We start from the raw sequence: 23,386 nt of genomic DNA, 5'->3' as shown, positions 1-23,386 counted from the left end.
GTGTGATTGGTGGATCAAATGCTTAAAGTATGTTTAGTTTTATATGAAACTGCCAAACTGTCTTCCTAAGCAGGTACACCATTTGGCACTCCCACCGCACTGAGGGAGAGCTCCAGCTGCTCCACACCCGCCCTCACCTGCATTTTGGTGTCAGTGTGTTGGGGTTGGCCCATGCTAACAGTGCATAGTGGGAGCTGGCTGTTTTCATTTGCAGTTTCCTGGTGACATGTGACGTTGAACGGCATCTCACGTGCTTGTATGGAGTCTGTGTATTTCCTTTGGTGAGGTTTCTGCTCAGGTCTTTTGCCCATTTTTTAAATTGGGTTGTTCATTTTCTTATTATTGACTTTTAAGCATTCTTTGTATGTTGTGGATAAACAGTTCTTTATCAGCATTAAGTATGATGTTAGTTGTAGGTTTTTGTAGATATTCTTTTTCAAGTTGAGGAAATTCCCTCTCTCTCTCTTGGTTGCTGAGAGATTTTTATCATGAATGGGTTTTATCAAATGCTTTTTTTCTGCATCTATTAATGGATCATTTGATTTTTCATCTTTAGCGTGTTAATGTGATGGATTATATTAATTGATGTTCAAATGTTGAACTAGCCTTGGATAACTGGGACGAATTCCTTTTGGTCCTGATGTCTATTTCTTTTTATACATTGTTGGATTCAGGTTGCTAACACCTTGTTGAGGGTAAATTAATGAGAGATATTGGTGTATAGTTGTCATTTCTTATAATGTTGATTGGTTTCTTGTAATGATGGCCTTTTGAAAAATTAGGAAATGATCTCTCTGCTTTCATCTTCTAGAAGATGTTGTAGATAATAGGTATGATTTCTTTCTTAAATATTTGGTAGAATTTACTAGTGAACCCATCTGTACCTGATACTCTCTGTTTTGGAAAGTTATTAATTACTGACTAAGTTTCTTAGATATGGGACTTTCACATTGTCTATTTCTTGTTTGAGTTTTAGCAGATCATGTCTTTCAAGGATGCTTTTGCTGTCTCCTGCTAATATGTTGTATTTCCCTTTTCAATCAGTTCAAAATATTTTAAAATTTCTCTTGAGTTTTCCTCCTTGACCCATGGGTTATTTAGCCATGTGTTATGCAATTTCCTAGTATTTGGGGACTTTCCAACCATCTTTTTCTTACTGATTTCTAATTTAATTGCACAGTAATCTGAGAGCAGACACCGTATGATTTCCATCCTTTCAGATTTGTTAGGGTGTGTTTTATGGCTCAGAATATGGTCTGTCTTAGTACATGTTCCATGTGACGTTGAGAAGCATGTTTATTCTGCTGTTGTTGGATAAGTAGTCAGTAGATGTAGTAATCAATTATGTCCGATTGATTAATGGCGCTGTTGACTTTAACTATGTCTTTACTGATTTTCTGCCTTCTGGACCTGTTCACTTCTGATAGGATGAGCATGGAAGTCTCCAATCATAATAAGAGATTCATAGTATCCTGGCAGTCTTTTTTTCCCCCTTTCTGTAGTCTGATGCTCTTTTTAGGTGCATGCACATTAAGGGTTTAATGAGAACTGGCCCTTTTATCATTATATAATCCCCTTTGTTACCCCTGATAACATTCCTTGCTCTGAAGCCTTCTCTGTCTGAAATGAATATAACTACTCCAGCTTTTTTTAAAGTTAGTGTTAGCATGGTATATCTTTCTCCATACCTTTAATTTTAATCTATGAATGTCTTATAATTCAAGTACATTTCTTGTAGACATCATAGAGTAGCAACTTATTTTTTATCTATTCTGACAATCTCTTTTAATTATATTTAGACCAATGAGATTTAACATGATTATTGATAGAGTTGAATTAATGTCTACATTTTTGCTACTGTTTTCTATTGGATGCCTTCATTCATTTAACATTTTAACATTTTTTGCAAGGCAGGTCTATTGGCAACATATTTCCTCAATTCTTGTCTGAGAAGGTTTTCTTTCTCCTTCACTTTTGAAAGATAATTTCATAGGGCACAAAATTCTATATTGGGTTTCTTTTTTCTCTAGATACTTTTAGATATTTCACTTCACTCTCATCTTGCTTGCATGGTTTTGGAGAAGTCAGGTGTGACTGTTATCTTTACTCCTCTACAGGAAACTTCCTTCTGGCTTCTTTTAAGATTTTTTTTTGTCTTTGATTTTTTGCAGTTCACATATGATGTGCCTAGGTGTGGTTTTTTATTTTTATTTTTTTCATTTATCCTACTTGATATTATTCCTGGATCTGTGCTTTGGTGTCTGACATTATTTCAAGGACATTCTTGGTCATTTTTGCTTGAATTTCTCTTCTGCTCCTTTCTCTCTTTCTTCTCCTTCCATTATTTCCATAACAGATAGGTCATATCTTTTGTAGTTGTCCCACAGTTCCTAGGTATTCTGTTCCCTTTTTTCCAGTCTTCTTTCTCTTTTCGTTTTGGAAGTTTCTGTTGCCATATCTTCAAGTTCGAAGGTTCTTTCCTTGGCTTTGTCCATGTTGTTAATGGGCCCACCAATGGCATTCTTCATGCCCGCTACAGTGGTTTTGCTCTCTTGCATTTCCTTCTGATTCTCTTTTAGAATCCCAGTCTCTCTGCTTACATTGCCCATCTATTTTTACATGCTACCTACTTTATTATTCAGAGCCCTTAGCACATTAATTGTAGTTGTTATAGATTCCTAGTCTGATCATTCCAGCATCCCTGCCATAGCTGGTTCTGGTTTTGTTGCTTGATCTGTGTCTTCAAATCATGTTTTTTGTCACTTAGTGTGTCTTATCATTTTTTTTTCCTGATAGCTGAGCATGAGGTGCTGGTTAGTAGGAGCTGCAGTAAACAGGCCTTTCGGAATGTGGTGGTAGGGTGTGGGGAAGGGACACGTTCTGTGGTCCTGTGATTAGATCTGTGTTCCAGTGACCCTGTGCCTCTGCACTGTGAGCTTCCCAAGTTCAGGTTTTTCTCCTCTGTTGGGTGGGACAGGACGGCTAGAGCAGGCTGGCGTTGGGGGTTTTTCCTCCCCTAGATGGGTTAGGCTCTGGAGTGCTCTGGTGTATTTCATATGGTTCCTTTTTTCCTCCTTCTGCCAGAGCAGGGAATATTTCCCTCGATATTCACTATGAGAACGTGGTCGAACTCCTAGAGGTAAAACTCACAAAAGGGTGGGATCTGCCTAGCGTTTTGGAGCCTCAGGCTTGTCCTCTCTGAGACTCCGGCAGTTTGCCCATTTCAGGTCAGATTTTCCCCTCTGGGTCCGGGTTCCCGCAGAGATTGCTGCTGGGCAGTTTCCGTCCCAGTGGGTTGTGATTCACGGGAGTCGCCTGTCGCTCCCATTTTGGGGATGGTGTTTTACCCTGTGACCTTACTTTTCTGATAAATCCAAGAAGAGTTGTTGATTTTTCAGTTTGTTCAGCTTTTTACTTGTTAGGACAGAGTAACTACTTCTAAGCTGCTTACGTGCTGGCCTGGAACCTGAATAGTTTGTTTTCTCTTTGATGTCCCGTAGCAAGAACAGCTAAGCAATGCAGGCCGAAGAAAGACATGCAAGCATGGCCTTTGTTCTGTTGAAACTGGATTTTAGATTTGAAAAGTGCCTCAGAGCTTCCTTCATTCAGTCTCCTCATTTTCAGATGGGCATCTTCATAGGCTCTGTTTGGGCCTCCCTCTCTGGGCAATAATCCCCTTTCAGCAGAGGAACAGAATGGGCTGTATACACATGACCCCTTTGGGTTCACGAGCCACATGAACTTTTCTTCAGATAAACCAATCTCCAGCCAGTGTTCTGTCCCCTGAAAGGAAATTTGAATGTGACATTTATTTAATTGATAAACAGTGGTTATCCGTGTATGATAGTTTGATGGGTGAATTTAGTTCTCTGTGATAGGATGATGGGCAATTTTTATTTTCCTCTTTTCATCTTCCTGCCTTTTCCAAACCCTATCAAATGAACCCATAGTGCTTTTACCATCAGAAAAAAACAGACACGGTTTTAGGCCGTGAACACTGTTGAAGTCTCTTCTCCGCGTCCCCCTACAGTCTGCAAGATGAACGTTCACCGACGCTGCGAGACCAACGTGGCTCCCAACTGCGGGGTGGACGCCAGGGGCATCGCCAAAGTCCTGGCCGACCTTGGCGTCACTCCAGACAAAATCACCAACAGCGGCCAGAGGAGGAAAAAGGTAACGGGCCACTCGGTGGGCTTCCTGGAGCTCCTTGTGGCTAGCATCTCGGTGCTGGCTTCTTGCTGGGGCTTGGGAGGGAAGTAGCAAGATTGCTCGGTGTGAGACACTGGATTCAAAACAGTGTGTGCTTAAGTGAAAAAAAAAAAAAAAAAGAGGTCAGGCAGGTAACATTAAAGTGTCCTTCAGTTCCCAAAGTGGAGGGAAAACAAAGCAAGTTGGAACTCCCTCTAGAGAAGCGGGGCAGTTCTAGGCAAGGAAGTAGGCGTATCGGCCTCCAGAACCAGCAGGAAAGCCATGTCGTGTTTGAACTTTGCCTCTGGGATCGCTGTAATGAGGTTAAATGGATGAAGGGCTGGAACCACATTCTTTTCGAGGGAGCAAGCCAAGTTTTGTGATAGTGCCGGCACTCAGCTGCCCCAGGAGTATTGTCAGTGCCCCCTGACACGAAACATCTGGGCTTCTCTTTGGAGACCAGAGCCCTGTCTCTATCCATGTGACATTCTGAACGTCAGTAGGAAGAGAGATTCATTTGCAAAAATGTTGGTTTGGTAATTCAGGGCCCACAGACGTAAACAGAGGGGAAAGGTATCTATGGCATTTTGTTTGAAGGTCCCTCTTATCGTAGGCTGCTAATCTAGAAAATGTCAGTGGTCTTTGAACAAACGAAGTAATGACAGAATCAGAACGGAGTTCACTGGGCAAGAAATCCTGGTGGAGGTAGCTGGGCAGTGGCCCTCATTGCCCAGTACCAGGCATTCTCCAGCTTTTACTAGAACAGCAAGCCTTACTCTGAGCGCCTCTACAATCATGACTCCTGAATGCTTCTCCTAAATTTTGCACTAAAATGCCTTCTGAAGGGCTCTGCGTTTCCCTTCTCATCTTAGAAACTGCCACGCCTTTTCCCTGGTGTCTCTCAGAAGCGCCTTCTCCATTGAATGGGAAGATATGGACTGTTTTCATTTTCTTAAATGGTTTGTTCTCTACCTTCCCAATAAACGAGCTGTTTTACAAGAGTTGCAGGGGGAAAAAAGTCTCTTTTCCTAGTTAACTGTGAGAGTCTGTGCCTCGGTGGCTCTTCTCTGCTCTGTTATATCCCACTGGTGGAAACAGGACTTATGTTATTGACCCAAGGCATTGAAATTGCAAGCAAAAGATCAGCACCCAAGAGGTCTAGGGCCCCCCTGATGAGGCTGGTTATGCAAACACCGTGTGTTGACAGTATTGGACACACACATTGAAGAATTCTAGACAGAGCCATTTTCAGAAGACTTTGTTTTCCTTGCTAGAGGTAAATTGAGACAGAATCTCTATTGTCATGAAACACCTAAAAGAGAACCGAGTGCCTGCCCTCTCTCGCATATTTACATGGGCTATAATGCCAGTCTATCTTGGATTTGGGAACCTGGTGGTAAGAAGCCAACGTGGAGAAATTCAGGAAGCAGCAGAGTAAAAGACTAAGGGAGCTCAGTCATGCTGTTTTTATTGTTGCAATATTTCTGATGCAAAAGCTGGGGAAAGCCAAGGGAACCACGTAGAAACTCAAGTTAGTATGAGAGGATGGGAGGCAGATGCCCGTGGTCAGAAGCTACAGGGGCCTCTGTGCAGGAGTGTCAGGCTTGCTGGAGCCTTCATTCCCTTCATAGGGCCCCTTGCAAGCAGTCAGTCCATCATCCAGAAGGGGCATGCGCACACAGCTGGCAGACCAAGAGCAGATGTGCTTGTGGTCTCTTAGTCCTCTGACTTCAGTGGGAACTTAAAACGGACATGCCAGCAGTTGTGGAGAAAATAGAGTTCACTGGGAATGTTCTGTTAAACTTTGCCAACAAATATCAATACATCTGAAAGCATTACTGAGCGTCTGTTAATGTGTATCATTTTGTGTGAGTCAGCAGGAAGTCAATACCATCCTGGATAGGGTTTTGCCTTCAACAAACCCATAGTGTACCTAAGTAGAGAGCCCTGCACAGTTACACATCAGATGTTGTTGGCTGAAGCTGAGCAGGATGAAGCACAAATGCCAAACCAGTGTTGGAGACAGTCAGTGTCACGCTGGGTGAGGGGACTTGCATTGCATGGACAGGCAAGGGAGGTTTACAGAAGGGGCTGTGGTTGAGTTTTGCTTTAAAAGATTAGTTGTGTTTGGGCAGAATACAAATTGAACAAACTGAAGTCTCTTGTTCTCTTTTCTTTAATTGGCAAATGAACCCTCGAGACTGTGCTTTCAGATGATCAGTTCGACAAGTGTTCTGTGCAGCAGGAGCTCCTTTGGTGCTCAGCGTGGGATCTCGATGCTTTTGACCTTGGGGAAACTCACCACCATCCTTTCTGATGCCTCTCTCCCCCCTTTCTCTCTCCCTCTCTCTAGCTCATTGCTGGCGCTGAGTCCCCACAGCCTGCTTCTGGAAGCTCACCCTCTGAGGAAGATCGGTCCAAGTCAGCACCCACCTCCCCTTGTGACCAGGGTGAGACCCTCAGATTTGCTTTTTTACCTCTGAGCTTGGTCGTTGGACATTCCAAGGGGCTGAGACCTCTCTATCCAAGAGTGACCTGGTGTTAGCCCAAACAGCCAGCGGCCCTGGAAGGTCTGGGGACACACTCTCCCTGTTGACTCGTTAGCTGTTCTTTCACTCTACAAGGCTTTCTTGAGGGCAAGGCACCAAATGGCTTTCTACCTTTAATCCCTTCCAGGCCGGAGCTAGAAAGGAGAGCACGTGATGCTGTGGTTCTTTCATTTCCTTCGTTCTGAGTATAGGAGAGGGATGAGGGACAGCCCCTTCTCCTCCCACTCTGCCCCAGGGTCTACAGTGCCTAACCCAGGCCTGACAATGTCACTCAGCTGAATCTGACTTCCTTCCACCAGACTCAAGCCATCACCCCCAAAGCCTGAGATCAGGGCGGGTGGTGGGGGGATAGGACAACGCTAGGGAAGAGACTGCCAGAAGTGGGCAGGAAGCCAGCGCTGGGCCTTACTCCCCTGAAAGCTCAGCTCAGCTGTCTCCTCCTTCTTGCCTGGTTCTGCAGGCAAGAATGTCGAGGCTGAGCAGGGACTTACACATTTAAAACCTTCCCCTCTGGCTAGGAGGGAAGTGTGCCTAGCAGGACAGAGCTAGCCATCACTGCCTTATAGTGCCCGGATTTGTTTGTAGCCCCCTTTTGTGTTCATCATTTGAATGTTCTGCTCACACCAAGCCTGTGCTGGTGTTCTTTGCCGTTTTCATGTTCCTGGGTGGAAGCAGAAGGTCAAAGAATTGAAAAGGTTTGTTCCAAGGTCAGGGTCTATGCCAGGGATGAGGGTGAGACCGTGCCCCTCCTGGCTTAGGGTCCCCACACTCAGAATCTGTGCCATCAAACCCTCCTTGGAGATCATCCTTGTGACCCAGCTCTTCTTACCCAGGGGAGAATAGAACAGCTGCAGGGCCAGTGTGCCAGCCCCGAGGCCACAAAATAATTGGTCCAAGTCTCTCTTCGTGATGCTCTGATTACTTTCTGCACATGTATGTCATGCATCACCCCGAAATAGTCTTAACCCATTTGTAAGTTATCTGATGATGTTGTATGACCCTCAGAACAATAGATAGTGCCCTGGACCAGTGTGGGTGTTTTCATGTCTCCCATTTTAATGCTGAGACCCCCTCTGAGACCTTCAGGGAGATGGGGTCATATGGTAAAGAGACCCTCAGTGAGAGTGAGGTGACCAGGTTTTAGGCCTGGTTCCTGTTCAGTGTGCTCTCCAGCCTTGGCTGAGCGAGGGACCTCCCGGGCCTTGCTCTGGCCCTGGTGAATGCAGGTACCAGTATTACCCAGCAGTGACGTGAGTGCAGGTGACTGTGAAAGCCCTCTGAGCAAAACGTGGCATTATTACAGAACAGTGATGGTTTCTCTGTCTTCTGTTGTAAGGACATGTAGACATTTAAAGAAAATACATTTGATAACTTGCCTTGGAAACTGAGACTTTTTGGTCTATGCTGAGACTAAAAGTTATGCTTAGGTAAGAGTATGTGGTAGGAAATTCCCCCTGAGGAGGGGAGCCCAGCACCAGGTCTGAGAAAGATCTCCAGGTTCCTCGAGCAAGCTCTCATGGGCCTCTGTGCTTCTGGAAAGAAGCTGAAGATCTGTGTCAAACAGCATCTGATCACTCGCGGCTGCTTCTAATTCCTAAGGGCTGAAAGTCAGTGTTCTCCTTCTGTAATCCCAGCTTTATTCACAGGCATCTCAAAATTGGATCATGCTCAAGATGTCCATTTCTATTGGGTTGGCCAAAAAGTTTATTTTTTTTCCTTAAGGTGGCCCTAGTAGTGCTTAATTGTCTTTAACTTCATTCAAACCAATTTTGTTAAACTGTATTGTGACAGCTGTCATATCAGCATGCATTTAAAAAAATTGGTGAATTTTTATGTAGCCATTTTATATTGAAGATGGAAGAAAACACCCAACATTTTCAGCATACTATGCTTTATTGTTTCAAGAAAGGTAAAAACACAACTGAAATGCAGAAAAAGATTTGTTCGGTGTATGGAGAAGGTGCTGTGACTGATCAAACGTGTCAAAATTGATTTGTGAAGTTTTGAGCTGGAGATTTCTCACAGGACAAAGCTCCACAGTTGGGCAGACCAGTTGAAGTTGATAGCAATCAAATCGAGACGTTAATTGACAATTAACGTTATGCAACACAGGAGATAGGCAGCATACTCAAAATATCCAAATAAATAAAGTTATTAGTGAAAATGAAAAATATCTTTTCTTTTATGGAAAAAAATCATATGGACTTTTTGGCCAACCCGATAGACAGAGGAGCGTGTGTCTTGGTGAATTAATAGCTAACAATAAAGTCCCTCAAAGGGAAAAGGTCAAAGGATCTTCTAGCATTATCACCGCCAGGGAGTTCTGCTCTCATACTCTGGAGGAAGCAGGACCATCTCACCATTGTGACACTACTGAGGAATTCCAGCCCCATCTGAGATAAATTTGCACCATGTCGCTTGGGAAGCAATTCTTTGGTTAATGATCAGCTCCTTGCTCTCTTTGTTAAATTCCCATGCATCAGATGGGTATTTAGAGTAAACCTAGCAACAAAGCCAAGTAAAGTCCTTTAGAAAGTGAAATAATTTTATTACCAAGATGACAGTTCTCAATTAATCTCTAATCTTCAAAGGAAACCCAAAGGTTACCCATTGCCTTTGGAACTCGGCAAGGTTCTGGAGGGAAGACAGCGATTCTTGCACTAACCAAGAATAATGGAATAGGCTACTAGCCTACGGGGGTCTTTCAGAGAGCCCTCAGGGTCCCAATCTAAGCAGGAGGAGTTGGCTGGTGGGTGTGTCCCCCTCCTCTCTGCACGCCTAGGCCCTGCTGTTCACTGGCACCAGTGAGCGTGTGCGGAGCACATAAAGGAACCTACAGGGATGCCGCACTGGATCGGTTGCTACAAAGAGCAAAAAAGAGGGTTGCGAGCTCATGGGGGTGGAATTCTGAGTTTTGAGTCCTTGTCGGAAGGGCTCGTGAGGTGTGTACTAATGCATTCTCTTGTCACCCTTGGGCCTAGAATTAAAAGAACTTGAAAACAACATCCGGAAGGCCCTGTCGTTTGACAACCGAGGGGAGGAACACAGGGCGGCCGCATCCACGGATGGCCAGCTGGCGAGCCCGGGCGAGAACGGTGAAGTCCGGCAAGGCCAGGCCAAGCGCTTGGGCCTGGAGGAGTTCAACTTCATCAAAGTGCTGGGCAAAGGCAGCTTTGGCAAGGTCTGTGGGCTGTGTCGGTGGAAGCCTGTGGCATCTGTCCCCTTGTTTGTTTGATGTAAGGTTAAGCGATCAACTTCCCACCCGGTCTTGTTATGTTTTCCTCGCTTACTGAGTGGAAGTGACCTGAGGTCAAGTGTATCGGAGCTGGGGTTCTGCTCTTAACTGGCAGTGGGACATCCGTGGAGGCATTTTATCTCTTTGGGATTCCGCATATCCCGCTTGTCAAATGGGGACGGGTACCACCAAGTGACATAGTGGGTGAGAAAGTACTCTGAAGGTTTCCATTGCTTTACATGTGCTTGGCATTTCATCATCAACATGAGTAACACTGTGTTTCTTTCCTCCTTCAGAGTCATCTGAAATTCTGGTTTTAATTCATTACAGAGACTTAGAAATGAACTCTAGAATCTCTGCCCTCGATGAACTCGGGGCTCAAAACAAATCTTAGAGTGTGTTACTCTGGGAATGAACTATTGTGTAACTGGCTTTTCTGGCACTTACTAAACGCTTTGTTTATCCTCTGCTTGTGGCACGAGGGTGGGGGGTCACCCCCGATCTTGGATCAGGGTCCTCTGCCCTCAGCACCGTTCTCCCTATCCCGCTCCCCATGGGGACAGGCACAGTGGTGTGCAGTGTGGAGGCAGAGGGCGCTCAAATAAAGCACTCCTGGCGGCCAGCTACCATTCTGAAGGTGGGGTGAGATGGAACAGTGCGTCCCGTTCATTTTAGCAAAAGATAGAGGGGCAGAGAGCCTAGGACACTGGTTAACATTTCGGCTGTGATCCCTGATGATTTCTCGGCTCCTTGGCTCATAGCAAAGCCACATCTGGGAGTGGATGGGCATTGTCTTTCAGGGACCTCCCAGAGCAGAGGGGCCCTGCCTCTGGGAGCTCCTGGAGGGGGTGGGTGCGGAGTCGCAAGCCCTCATGTGTCAGCCTGTGAGTCAGGAGGCTTGCTGAGGGACAGAGCCCCCTGTCTCCACTCAGCTCCCAAGAGAATGGCTTTGTGAAGCCCCCAGGGTACAGGGCCTGGTTGCCGGCCCCATCTCAGTCTGAGATCAATGCTTTGGGAAGGCGACTGGGTTTATTTGAATGGCAAAGGCTGAAGTAATCACATTCTTTAGACTGGCTACATGAGAAGCAGACCCCAGTCCTCTGGCAGGTGTGACTCTAGCACGTGAGCAGGTTTTCCTGTGAGCAAGATTCCAGGGGCATGTGCAGCCTCTGAGTCTCCAGGTTCCTGTGTGGTGTAGGCAGGCAGGACGGGAACTGGGATGACTCTGGAGCATTTTAGACATTTCTCTTGGGAAAAATCCCTGTCAAAGTGAGCCAGTTTTAAGGAGTTTGTGTTGTATATGGGCAACTACAGGTCTTCCAGTTAACATTCTGAATTCCCTCATTGAGTTTCTGAGTTACCGTTCTTTAGTTCTCACAACTTACCCTGGGACTATACTGAGGAGTGAGTTACTGAATGGGAGAAAAGCCACTCACATTGTTACAGAAACAACCCCCCCCCACTCCTGGGTCTTTTTGTATTCCAGATCCTTTATGCCCGCCGCCGTATTCAGGACTTCGGCTTTCGATGCCAGAGTTTGGTAAAAAGGAAGGGAGTTATTTAATTAAAAGTTATACAGGTTTAGAATAATAGCGTGATTCTACCATTAAATCTCACTCCTCTTGGAAACGAAGATAGACCCACAAACACACAGTCCTGCCCTCCCCTCTTTGCCCATTTGGGCCAGTCTCAGAGCAGGCCAGTCAGAAGTACGGTCCTCCAGGAGGAAAAACCAGCAGTCTGAAGCTCGCTTCTCCTGGTTCCTCCCAGTAATTCATGCCCTGCTGGGCAGGCCTCCCACGGTTCCCAGCACTATCAGCTGTGTGGCTACCGTCTCCAGTTCTGAATCCAAAACCATGTGGCACCTCCTCATGGTCCACCAGTGAGAGTCCTGTCAACCCTTATGGACCCACATGGTCCCGCATTGTTCCACATGGTGGCCAACCTTCCTGTTTAAACCCCAAACTGGAACCTCCTCTGTAACGCCATTTCCAGCTCTTACCACAATAGGTGACATGGGCTGGCACTCCCATATTCTCTGCCTTTTTGGGCTGCCATAGTTAGTCCGGGCAGGCACGGCCCCAGGGTGTAGAAGCCACCTCCAAGCTGCATCACATCTCGCATAGGAGTCACACCCATCTCCCTGGCTCTGCGCAGGCACAGGTTTTAATATGATTAAAACACCGGTGAAGTCACCCTGTTACAACATTTGTAGGGAAATAAGTACAAAAATACCAAGAAACAGAACTGTTCATTTGTTCTCTGGAGAAGGAATCATATTGCCAGCTTTAAAACTATAGGAGAAACCACAAAGGGAGACAAGGAGAGATTCAACTATGTAAAGATAAATGATCCTATCCAGTAGGAAAAACAACAACAGAAAATTTTAAGACAAATTTAGAAAAACCTTAACAGAAAGTAAAGTCTTAGTATGTCCATATACCAAGCTCATACACATGCATAAGAAAATAATATAAAACTGAAGATGACTAGACAGAGGAGACCGACAAATAGTTTACAGAAAAGAAATTTAATTAGAAAACAAATATTTAGAAATTTGTATTGCAGGTTAAAACAGTGTTAAGGTAGCATTTCATACCCACTGCATGAACAAAATAACCTTTTAAGTGAAAGCACCTAGCGTTGGTAAATTGCCATGAAACTAAAGGACTTCTCTGTTGCTAGTGGCAGATTCTATTGTACATCCTTTTTGAAAATCTTAGGAATGCGTGAATACTTAACCCCATCATCTACTTCTAACACTTTCTGTCTTGAAGATATGACTTAAAAGAAAGAAAAAGGTATATGTACAAAAATACTCTTTGCAATTTTTTTTAAAGATTTTATTTATTTATTTTTAGAGAGGGAAGGGAGAGAGAGAGAGAGAGAGAGAGATCAATGTGCGGTTGCTGGGTGTTCTGGCCTGCAACCCAGGAATGTACCCTGGCTGGGAATCGAACCTGGGACACTTTGGTTCCCAGCCCGTGCTCAATCCACTGAGCTATGCCAGCCAGGGCCTGCAATTTTTATATAATACTTATTAATTACATGTAACTCAAGTATCCAGTAGGAGGTAAAAGGTTAAATAAATTGTAATGTACTTACTTGAATTGAGTATCAGATACCATGATAATGGCGAAGACTGTACAGAAAACTGCTTATGAACTACTGTTTGGTTTTAAAAAATGCTTTATTCTATTTACTATGCTATAATTGCAAGTATGAGAAATGTATGTGAACATGTGAATAATTAACAGATGTGCATTGAACTCTTGTTTGCCTGGACACTGTGTTAGAGATGAAAAATAAATCTGTGGCAATAGCTATATTGGGATGGGTAGTTTTTTGCATATTTGTCAAGGATGTCACAGTAGTTAAAAGGATAGGAAAAGGGAGTCAGTTTTTAGGCGGTCGGTATCGACTCATGTTTCCCCTTTGTCCCCCTCCCTATATACACTGACCAGGTGGTTCTGGTTGATTGCAGGTCATGTTGGCGGAGCTCAAAGGCAAAGATGAAGTATATGCTGTGAAAGTCTTAAAGAAGGACGTCATCCTGCAGGACGATGACGTGGACTGCACGATGACGGAGAAGAGGATTTTGGCTCTAGCACGGAAACACCCGTACCTAACCCAACTCTATTGCTGCTTCCAAACCAAGGTATGTGTAGGACAAAGCTGGTGGACCACCATCTTGGAGTCACGCTGGGGGGCCTACGGTATCTCAGCCTTCAGTGAAAAATCAGTTATCAACCCTTTACATTCTTTCTCAAAAACCTTGTAAAGTGGAATGGATTCTACCCTTGAATAGATCAGGGTGTATGTGAACAGCATCCTCTTTTTTACGGGCATGGAATTTCCCATTCAAGGTTGGATTTGTGAGGGGATGAGAGAGCTGTAGAACTCTTTGCAGATGTATCTGGACAAAGCCAAACAACTAAACCCCGTGTTTGCTCTTTGGAGAAACCAACAGGTGTGGTGAGTCCTCGCTCTGCTCCTAACTCACTATCGCTGTGCAAATCCCTAAAGTTCTCGGCTGCCTTCAGGTCAAAGGAAAAAGAATGAAGGCCCCCCTTACAGCTCTTAACTTGCCTAAGGTCCAAGGAGGTAGAGGGCGTAAACAAGTGCTTAAAATGCCATAGCGATATACAAATGTAGGTGACATTTTGGATTTGTCACGTAGGCACCTGGTAACCAGAGGGTGGCAGTAAAGAAACAAAGATAATCTGTCACTACCTTATGGAGTCTGACCTCTGAGTTATTCCTTATTCCTAGTAAAGAAGAGAAATGCCAGCATTCTTTAAGAAGCTCTTATGACCTCTTTCTTAGGAGAAAAAAAGTAAGAGTCTTTCCAGGTGCCGTATGGATTTGTAGCCCTGGGCTTCTTGTAAAGATGAAGGCAACCTCCCCCGAAACTCTCGCCTGTGCCCGTTCGGAGCGCAGACGGTGGCACACGCTCACCTCCACGTCACCGCGCCTGCCAGTCTTCCTGCCTAGAACTCAGCAGTTGCTCATGTGGCCGTGTGGCCGACTGTTAGTGTGTTATATTTCACTGGATCATTCCCGGGTGCCGGGTGCTGGGGACACAGTGCATCTCTTTGCCACACCGTCTCCCAAGGGGCGTTTGGGGAGGGCCCTCCTCCCCTGAGAAGCTCTAAGGACAGAGGACCCTGTGGCCCATAGTTTGGAACACTGCAGTCTTGACCGCTCTTGGAATTTCTCAGTATACATTTGCTTGTTAAAGTGCCTGAGGAAACCTGCAATGAAAAGAGAAAAGTTATCTTTTTTATTTTTTAAAGATTTTATTTACTTAGTTTTACACAGAGGGAAAGGGAGGGAGAAAGAGAGGAAGAGAAACATCAACATGAGGTTGCCTCTCACACCACCCCCCTACCAGGGACCCAGCCTGCAACCCAGGCATGTACCCTGACCAGGAATCGAACCAGTGACCCTATGGCTCATAGGCCAGTGCTCAGTCCACTGAGCCACACCAGCCAGGGCTGAAAGATTCTCTTTATTTAATCTACTGCTTCTCAATTATTTGATCTCAAACTCTGCCCCACCATTCCACACTGAGAACCACATCTAATGGAATTCTTCATATTCCTCTGATCCCTTATAAAATGAGAAATAGCTTCAGAAAATCTGGAAATCCCATTTCTGAACAAGTACAGGACTTACATTAGCTATCCTTGTCTTTGATGTGTATTACATAATGCCTAAAGTCTGTGGGTCTGTGCATTTGTGTATACACATACACACAGAAGGCCCAGCACGATAATAGAGGATTAACCTCAAGGTCAGCTTTCTTCTTTTCTCCTCTTGAGCATAATTCTAGATTAATAAGGAATGTGTCCAGTATTTCTTTATCTCCCCTGGTGCCTTCACAGGGCCTCACACCTAATAATAAGTGTTCTTTATCAGAATTGGAAGACTGGAAGATTTTTAGAAATTCTCTCTTCCACTCTTCATGCCAGTGAGAAAGATTCCCAGATTTTAGGGAAGTCAAAGTCTTTTGCCCACAGACTCTCCACGTGGGCTGAGTTGCACTTAACTACCTGTTCTGGATTGGGACCCCCGACCCGGAGGGGCCTTGCTGTGATGCTGCATTGCTTCTTTCACGTGCCAGACTCCGCACAGTGTCCCCTCTGTGGGGAAACACCCTTCTCCCTCTACCCCTAGCAGGTGAGCCACCTCTTTCACGGAGCGGGTTTCCTGGGCGGGGCTCCTCACTAGCATCTTCTCTTTGGACACATTGCTAAGAGACCCAACATCCCAGGAGGCGTGCATTCTAGTTGTGGGGTCCTGTGAGCCCCCTGTCCATGGTGGAGCTTGGGAAGTCACCAGGGAGAGTCCGCTGGGCTCAGTAGCCATAGGTCACTCCTGCTTTAGTTTCACTTTTCCCAAAAAGAAAGGACAGCTCATCTGAGCCAATGCGAACCTGATTTCAACCAAGACTCTGTATATGCAGCTGAGGAACACAGGCCCTGATGGCATGACATCACATGCAGTAAAGGATGTAAACAGGTGCTTACAATGCCATAGTGAAGTACAAACAGAGGAAGCTTTTTTGCCTTCTTGTTTAATTTAGACACCCAGAGCATCAATAATGTTTAAAGGCAGGCTTAGTTATTTTTAGGTGAGCCTTTATTTTTCAGTTCATAGGACGAAAACAGCCCCTATGGAAACATTCCTGATGGGCTGCTCATGGTTTCTGGCTACTCCACAGGTTGCTGATGGCACTTGATGTGTGTGAGGTACGGGTACCAGGCCTGGTAGGAGGACCAGTGGCAGTGGTTGTGCGAAGCCACGGGCGTCACTTACGAAGTCAGGTCACGGGTTCATTCTGGTCCCCGCAGCCCAATGAATGGCCGGGTTGTGGTGCAGGAGTGACTTAGCCTTTTGTGTAGCAAGCCCACCTCCCTCGGCTCGTTGAACTCCGATCAGTCCTGGGGGGTCTGGAAGGAAAACAAGCCAGCGAAGTGGTTCCAGCCTTCCAGGGCTACTGAGAAAGGGCAGACCGGCCAGTAAATTCAGTGAGTGACATTAATTTCAATCAAATTTAAACCAGTGTTTGACATGAGTTCCCACCCCACTATGTGCTCTTTGGGATGCTAGGATAAACTCAGAGAACTAGAGAAAGCTACTGAATTATATTTATTAAACGACCAAATGTAGGGGAGAAAGGGGACCAGGGACTTCTGGCTCTAGCTGAGATGGAGTAGCCTCCTTCCTCTTGGGTTCTCTGTCTTACAACTAAAAAACCCTAAACCATAAAGCTTATTTTATAAAGACACATTGCTTATCAAGACTGACACAGCCAGAAAGAATTATAGAAATTGTACTATCTGTTCATATGCATGAGAAACTAAAATTTTCATATTTTTAGTTTTTAACACTGCCCAGTGATTTAATGGATGGCGTTAAATTAGTAGCAGTGTTTGATGTTTTCACACACACACACACACACACACACACACTGTTCCTTGGTTAGAAGAAAAAGGTATGGCCTATAATGTTCTCAGTGAATGAACATGTATTTGTTGAACATCTGTTACTGCATCAGACAGCTAGACTCTGGGGCTACAACACTCAAAACATATCAACTCTAAACTCATGGAGGTCACTGTCTCGTGGGGAGAATGACACAAAAAAGTGACATTCTACAGCATGGTCGCTCTTCTGATGGAGCCATTTAGGTGATTCTTTTGAAGCTTTGCAGAAGGTAGTTTGGAAGGCTTCCTGGAGGAGGTGCAATCTAACCTGGACCTTGAAGAGTGGGTGGCATTAGGAATAGGGTAAGGGCGAAGAGATGGTTGATGAGACCAAATCTCATTTTCATTACTCCTTTTCAAAGCTGGAGTCCCCAGCTGATTCTGTGTCCTGCTTCTCCCAAGGAAATGACAATGGCTGAACGGCAACAAGGAAGGAGAGGAAGAAAGGAGGAGTCTTTGTAGAATAAAGGAGGGAATTCCTGCTTCTGCAGGGGATCAGACTGCAAGGGAGGGAAGGGTAACTCTTGGAGGCTGTTTCCTTGGGCTGGGCGCTCAGCGAGGCTCCGAAAGTTCCGTGTTTGGTAAATCAGGCCTTAGGGGGAGGAGTGACTCTAGGAACTGCCCCTGGGTACTCAGTCTCCTAGGGACAGGAGAGCTGCTGAGTGGTAGGCTTGTTTTGCTTTTGTTTTTATAGTTACAGAAACTAAAATTCTCAGGCAATTTAAGGTTCTGGGTAGGCTCTCCATTGTGAAATCATCTCTTCCAGTTGGACCCCACAAAACCTGACTTGAATAAGTTCATCCGAGATTTTTCCTCGTTAATACCCTTTCCGTAATCATTCCTGTCCCCCTCCCTGTGGCATTTCCCGCCTGGCCTGGGAAGCCAACTGGAGGAGGGCTCTGCCCTGGAGCTGCTGTGCAGGAAACACAGAGTGAACTCCTAGTGAATCTCCCTTGGCCAGCCTTGCTCACTGCCCTGGGGGAAATGCAAAATGGAAAAATCCTTAAAAAGCAACTGGAGACATTTTTCAGATGACTTTTAATAACCAGTCTGAGCGTGGGGCAGGAACTGCTGAGACGGAGTGCTGGCCATCAGGGGGAACTTTTAGTTTCACAGAACTCTGGTGTATATTTTGACCATTAACTCTGAAGAACAGCGAATGTGAATGCAGAGAACAAAAAAGTTAAAAGCTAGGCCTTTGGTAGATTTTTGTTTAAAAAAAAAAAGAGGCGATTATGTCCGATGAAATCTAAAAGAGCCAGGCAAACAGTTGAACAAAGTAGGGGTCTCTTCCCCCAGGAGCGCGCACCCTGAGGCCACACAATGCCGGAGGGGCTCTACTGGGTTTGGCGAGTGCCTCGCAAGAGGGGGTTGAGATGTTCAACACCAGGGGTTTGTCCAGGGGCCAGGCAGCCACGTGGGAATCAATACAATTGCCAGTAAAAGATTTCAAATTGAGGTAGCTGCAGTAGTTTTCACCAGATTTTAGAGAAATGAGCTCCGTGGTAGGAGGTACGTGCTGAGCGTTGGCAGAATCAGTTGTTGGAATGATCAGACTCCAGCAAGCTCTGTCTCCTGAGTCCTGAAGGTCGTTCTTGCCTCAGAGTGAGGGCCGGCCTGCTGTGCCCTTTCTACCAATCAGCCAGTGAAGACGTCTTCAGGGAGGCTCTGCAGCATGCAGGTCACTGCAGGGCGTGGCAAGACTTTTCTGCTGGGGCCTCTGTCAAGTTCGTGGGGATATATAAACTCTATTCACTTGAGGACGGATGGCCTGAGGACTCTGGGGACTGGCGGGGCAGAGAGAAAGAAAGTCTAGGGTGGGATGGGGTGATGGGTGGTATATGAGCAGACAGGTCAGGGGTGCCCAAGCCAATCAGAGAGAATAGATCACAGTTTTTATCATCAAGGAAGGCTTCATGGAGGTGGAGGACTAGGTCTGGAAGCACTCTGTGTGATAAAACAACATGCCCCCGGGGCAGAGGTCTACCTGTTGGCTCTTAATTTAGGGCTGCTGATTTTTGTACCTTCTTCACCTCTAAGGAAACCTTGCATTTAAATAGGACAGTTGCCTTCAAAAATGCCTTTGCCTAATTAGTCATCCCACCTTTCCTTGATGAGGTCACTGTGAGGCATCTTTCTCTTCAGAGGTGGGAAAACAGGCCCGGCTGGGTCTCACAGCCTGTGCGTCACAGCACCAGGATTGGGGCTGCGGTTTCCTGATAGGGCGCTACTTTGTCTCCAACGCCTCCCCACTGTCCAGTTCTCTAGTTCAGATATGCTCACCTCCAGGTCCCCTCTCCCCACGTCCCATTTGCTGTCCCACATGTGAAAAAGGGTCTATTTTATTTGCACTCGTAAGAGTAGAATTAAAAAAAGTTAATGCCCATGAAGCTGGTGAGAGTAGCAACCTGTTCTCAGAAGTGTTTCTGTTCTCTGCGGGAGCAAGAGGGAAGGGAGGACAAGGGGCAAGAGCACAGGAATTCTGTCCAAAATGGGCTGGAGCAGGACGAGGCCTTCACACTCGTCCATTTAGCCATCGTTTACTGAGCACCTACTATGTGCCGTGCTATGGGCGTCATGCTGCCTGTCAAGGGATTTAGTGATGGAGAAGCTGGTATTTCCTAGCCTCATAGGAACGTGTTTACTGGTCCACAGTGTGGAAAATGCTGGCCTCTGGTAGTGCCCAGAACGCACTGCTTTGTTCTCCTTCAGAAACTATTGGCCTTGGCTTTTAAATAATAATGAATAATGAATATTTAATTTTTATGACAAAGGATATTTGTTAATTGTCAAAGATTTGGAACATTCAGAAAGGACAATAAGAATCATTCTAATGACTATTAATGTTTGCTGTGTAAAATCCCAGTTCAAAAACACCTCTGTTCAGACGTATACATTTATAAAACTGGTAACATACCCCTCTATGAAACTATTTCACCAAGTGATATATATTGTAACTGCTTTTGTTCTCAGTAAATAGTCTCCAACCAAATGATTTCTAAGTTTCTACGGTACCTGAGGGCTTCCTGTAGAGAAATCCAGCATTTGGGGGTTGCAGGTCACAGTCGATCCTCGGGTCCCTGGGCAGCTGATGTCAGCAGGGCATGAGTGAGGCGGGACGCTGTGCCCGGAGTCACCCGGGGGCAGCATGGCATCTGTGCCACAGACCCACCTCCTGCTCCTTGTGTTTCTCTCTTTCTATAACATACACTGCTGTGCCATTTGTAAAAAATCTGACATTGACCTATTTCATAGGTCAATCATATGAGCAAGATTTAAATTCCATATTTGACGTATTTTTTTGTCTGTATGTTTGTCTAGTAGATGTGTTTTCACCAGTAAGGAGTATAGTTACCCATTCTCCTAAACTATTCACTCATTCTTCTAAGTTGTAGTTTTTGAATTAGCTTTTTGACTTAGGTGCGTCAGGAGCTCCACTTTGTGCATGTGCAAAACACACACGTGCGCTCACACTTCTGGACATGTAGACCCTGCATGTGCTATGGCGAGGGGACGTTCACCTTCCTCCTTTCATTCCATTCAGAGAAGTCCCACTGTTGGCTGCTTCACATATTAGTATTCCAAGTAGAGCACCAAATAGAATTCTAAGAAGAAAGGATTTTATTTTGAAAACAACAACAACAACAAAGTTTAAAACCCCTGTAACTTCTGCTGAGAGTTTGGAGTAAGTCTCGGTAATTTTTAACTGCCCAGACGTGACTGGATGTGCATAAGCAGGCACCATCTTCTGAAGGTTTCCATTACAAGTGTGCACGCGTTACCAATACGTGCCTGTTCCTGAGACTGGAGTGCAGCTGGAATTCCGGAAGCAGATTCAAGATGCACGTCTCTGCCATTCTCCGTGCGCGCCGTGTCTCCTTTGGTTGGGTCACTCAGAGAGGTACCTGCGGGACACAATACCCAAAAGCATGTGCATAGGGCACTTTGGCTCACCAAAGAAGGTTTTCCATCATAGAGAGAGAGCATGGGACCTGGATATGGCCCTTCTCCGTTAATAAGCTTGAGGGTCTGCACTTGTTAGGTGCCCTTGGGAGATAACAGGGACTGGGACTCATATGTTCAAGGAGAGATGACAACATTTGCATATCAAATGGTAACTTAGAATAAAGGTAGTAGTATGTGATAAAGAGGGAGAGGTTTAGTGAACACCTATTATGTGGCAAAGCCTTGTACAAGAACTAATTTCATAAATCTTATACAAGTCCCGTGGGGTATACATGTTGTTCTCATTTCTCTGGGCAGGTGCAGAAACTGAGACTCAGGGAGGCTTAGCAACTTGGCCAGGGTCACACATAGTTTAGTGATAGATCTAGGATTCAGACCGGTGCTCCCACCCTTGCATCCTGTGGGAGAGGACCACCGTGGAGCAGCCAAGCGCTCTGAGGGGGAGTCTGGCTGGAGGGTGAGGAGCAAGGTGCAGCAAATTTCAGGGAGGGAGGAGCTTGCAGGAAGAAACCCCTAAACTAAGAAGAGTAAAGACATGTGCTGAAATCGCAGGCACCCATTGGTGGGAGAGTGTGAGAAAGATAGCTTCATGAGAAGATTCTGGCTCAGCTGCGGGCTTTGTACAATGCCAGACAAGGAGTTTCGACCTATTCTGCAAGCAAAGGATTCCCAAAAAGTGTGACAGGAAGTGATAACATAGGAAGCACAATGTGGCAGCCACTCTGTGAGCTGGGGATGAAAGGGAAAAATAAAAAGCAGAGCTACTGGTGAGGAGGCTGTTTCAGTAACTCAGGTCCAGAGGCGGTGGAAGAACTTCTGAAGTTGGAATCCTCAGAGGCCGTTCCATGTCCCCTGGCACCTGGGAGGGCTGCCTGCTTGTGGGGAAGGTAGCCCACTCCAGTTAATACTGTGGAAAACACTGGCCATGTGACCCTGGCCCGATGAGACACAAGAGCTTAGATTGCTGCCAGTGGGGTTATATGACCTACCCACTTCTAAGGTGCCATTCGCCCACAGTGCAATGGGTGCATAATGATTGAGTTCAAATAAAAAGTTTCATCTTGAAATCAAACCAGAGGCCTGAGTTACCTGACCCGTTCACCAAACAAAGCCAGCTTCCTCGTCGGCTGACTTCAGAATGCCCCTATCCCCACCCCGTGCTGCCTCTTGGGTTTCAGGATTTACCTTTTTTTTCTTTAATGTGTTTATTTTTAAATTCATGCTGAATTTTGACCATGGACCGATGTTGTTTTACACATGGGCACTTTGTAGAGACCCTCCCACTCAGCCTGTTGAGATTATTCAGTTTAAGCAACAGGTTTTTCTCAGGCAGCCGGGACTTTTTCTTCAGTGGTCTCAGGCCCTTCCAAAAACTTTGCTGGCCCTTTCTGCCTTGACTTTGAAGGTCTTGCCAGGTGGTGGGTATGTCCCACTTGGCTCCTCATGTCCCCACGTGCCATGCTGATTTGCAGTTAACACAGGGTGCAGGAAAGAGGGCACGGGGTCAAGACACTGGGGTTCTAGCTCTGGCTTCTGCCACCGATGCTGGCTGGGAGACAGCTCTCTGGACATGGGTTTCTCCACTCACGATAAAACAGGGTGGAGAACCCGGAGGGGAGCGAGGCAACATGACCTGTAAGGGTCCCTAAATCTGACCGTAAAGATCTGTGATGATGCAGCTCCCTGGGAACCACCCATGGGGCCATTGCAGGCTTGCTTCTAACGCACGAGTGAACGTGTTTCTGTTGGGTCCCCTTTCTCCACGCTCGGCTCAGTAAATGTTCCTGCCTTTCTCAAAGCCCTTGTGTCCACAGGCTGCCATTCTGTATCTGGGCTGCAAATCCAAACACTTTCAGTGGCGGAGGGTCCCACATGAGAAGATCTTCTGGGAGGTGTTATCGTTGTCTTATTCAAGTGTGCCAGCCAGGCTGGCCGTCACCTTTCATTTCAGGGTCATCCTTGGCTCGGTAATACCAATTAGAGCAAAAACTCATGTAGTGCTCATTACATGCCGGGGTTTATATTAAGCATTTTACATGTATTAACTCATTCGATCTTTACATGAGCCTTCTGAGGTGGGACTGTTAGCCCAGAGAGAGGTCACACAGCCGGAAGTGGCAGATCCTGGATGCAAACCCAGGTACATTGGTCCCCGCTTATCTGCAGGGCACAGATCCTAGTACCCCAGTGGGTGCCTGAAGTCACAGGTAGCCCTGAACCCTGTACATACTATTTTTTCCTATACATACATACCTGTGCTAAAGTTTATACATTAAGCACTGTCAGAGATTAACAATCATAATCAAGTAGAACAATTGTAACAATATACAGTAACAAAAATTATATGAAGGTGGTCTCCCCCTCTTTCAAAGTATCTCATTATACTGTGTTTACCCTTCTTGCGCTGATGTGAGATGATCTGTGCCTAAGCGTGACATGAAGGGAGGCAAACAACA

General features: G+C 45.7%; 1 protein-coding gene across 1 annotated transcript in view; it reads left to right on the top strand.

The window, feature by feature from the left end:
• Positions 1-23,386, top strand: part of PRKCE (protein kinase C epsilon) — a 471,868-nt gene that overhangs the window by 316,469 nt on the left and 132,013 nt on the right. Inside the window, exons 7-10 of the mRNA XM_045827647.1 lie at positions 4,031-4,173; positions 6,542-6,638; positions 9,719-9,918; positions 13,457-13,630. Coding sequence (XP_045683603.1) covers positions 4,031-4,173; positions 6,542-6,638; positions 9,719-9,918; positions 13,457-13,630 — 614 coding nt within the window. The remainder of the gene's footprint in view (positions 1-4,030; positions 4,174-6,541; positions 6,639-9,718; positions 9,919-13,456; positions 13,631-23,386) is intronic.

This window comes from Phyllostomus hastatus, unplaced genomic scaffold (assembly GCF_019186645.2).
Source record: "Phyllostomus hastatus isolate PE091 unplaced genomic scaffold, TTU_PhHast_1.1 phas_scaffold_78, whole genome shotgun sequence".
NCBI classification, from domain to species: domain Eukaryota; kingdom Metazoa; phylum Chordata; class Mammalia; order Chiroptera; family Phyllostomidae; genus Phyllostomus; species Phyllostomus hastatus.
The sequence above is the reverse complement of the archived record's forward strand: the minus strand, read 5'-3'. Positions and strand labels throughout refer to the sequence as shown.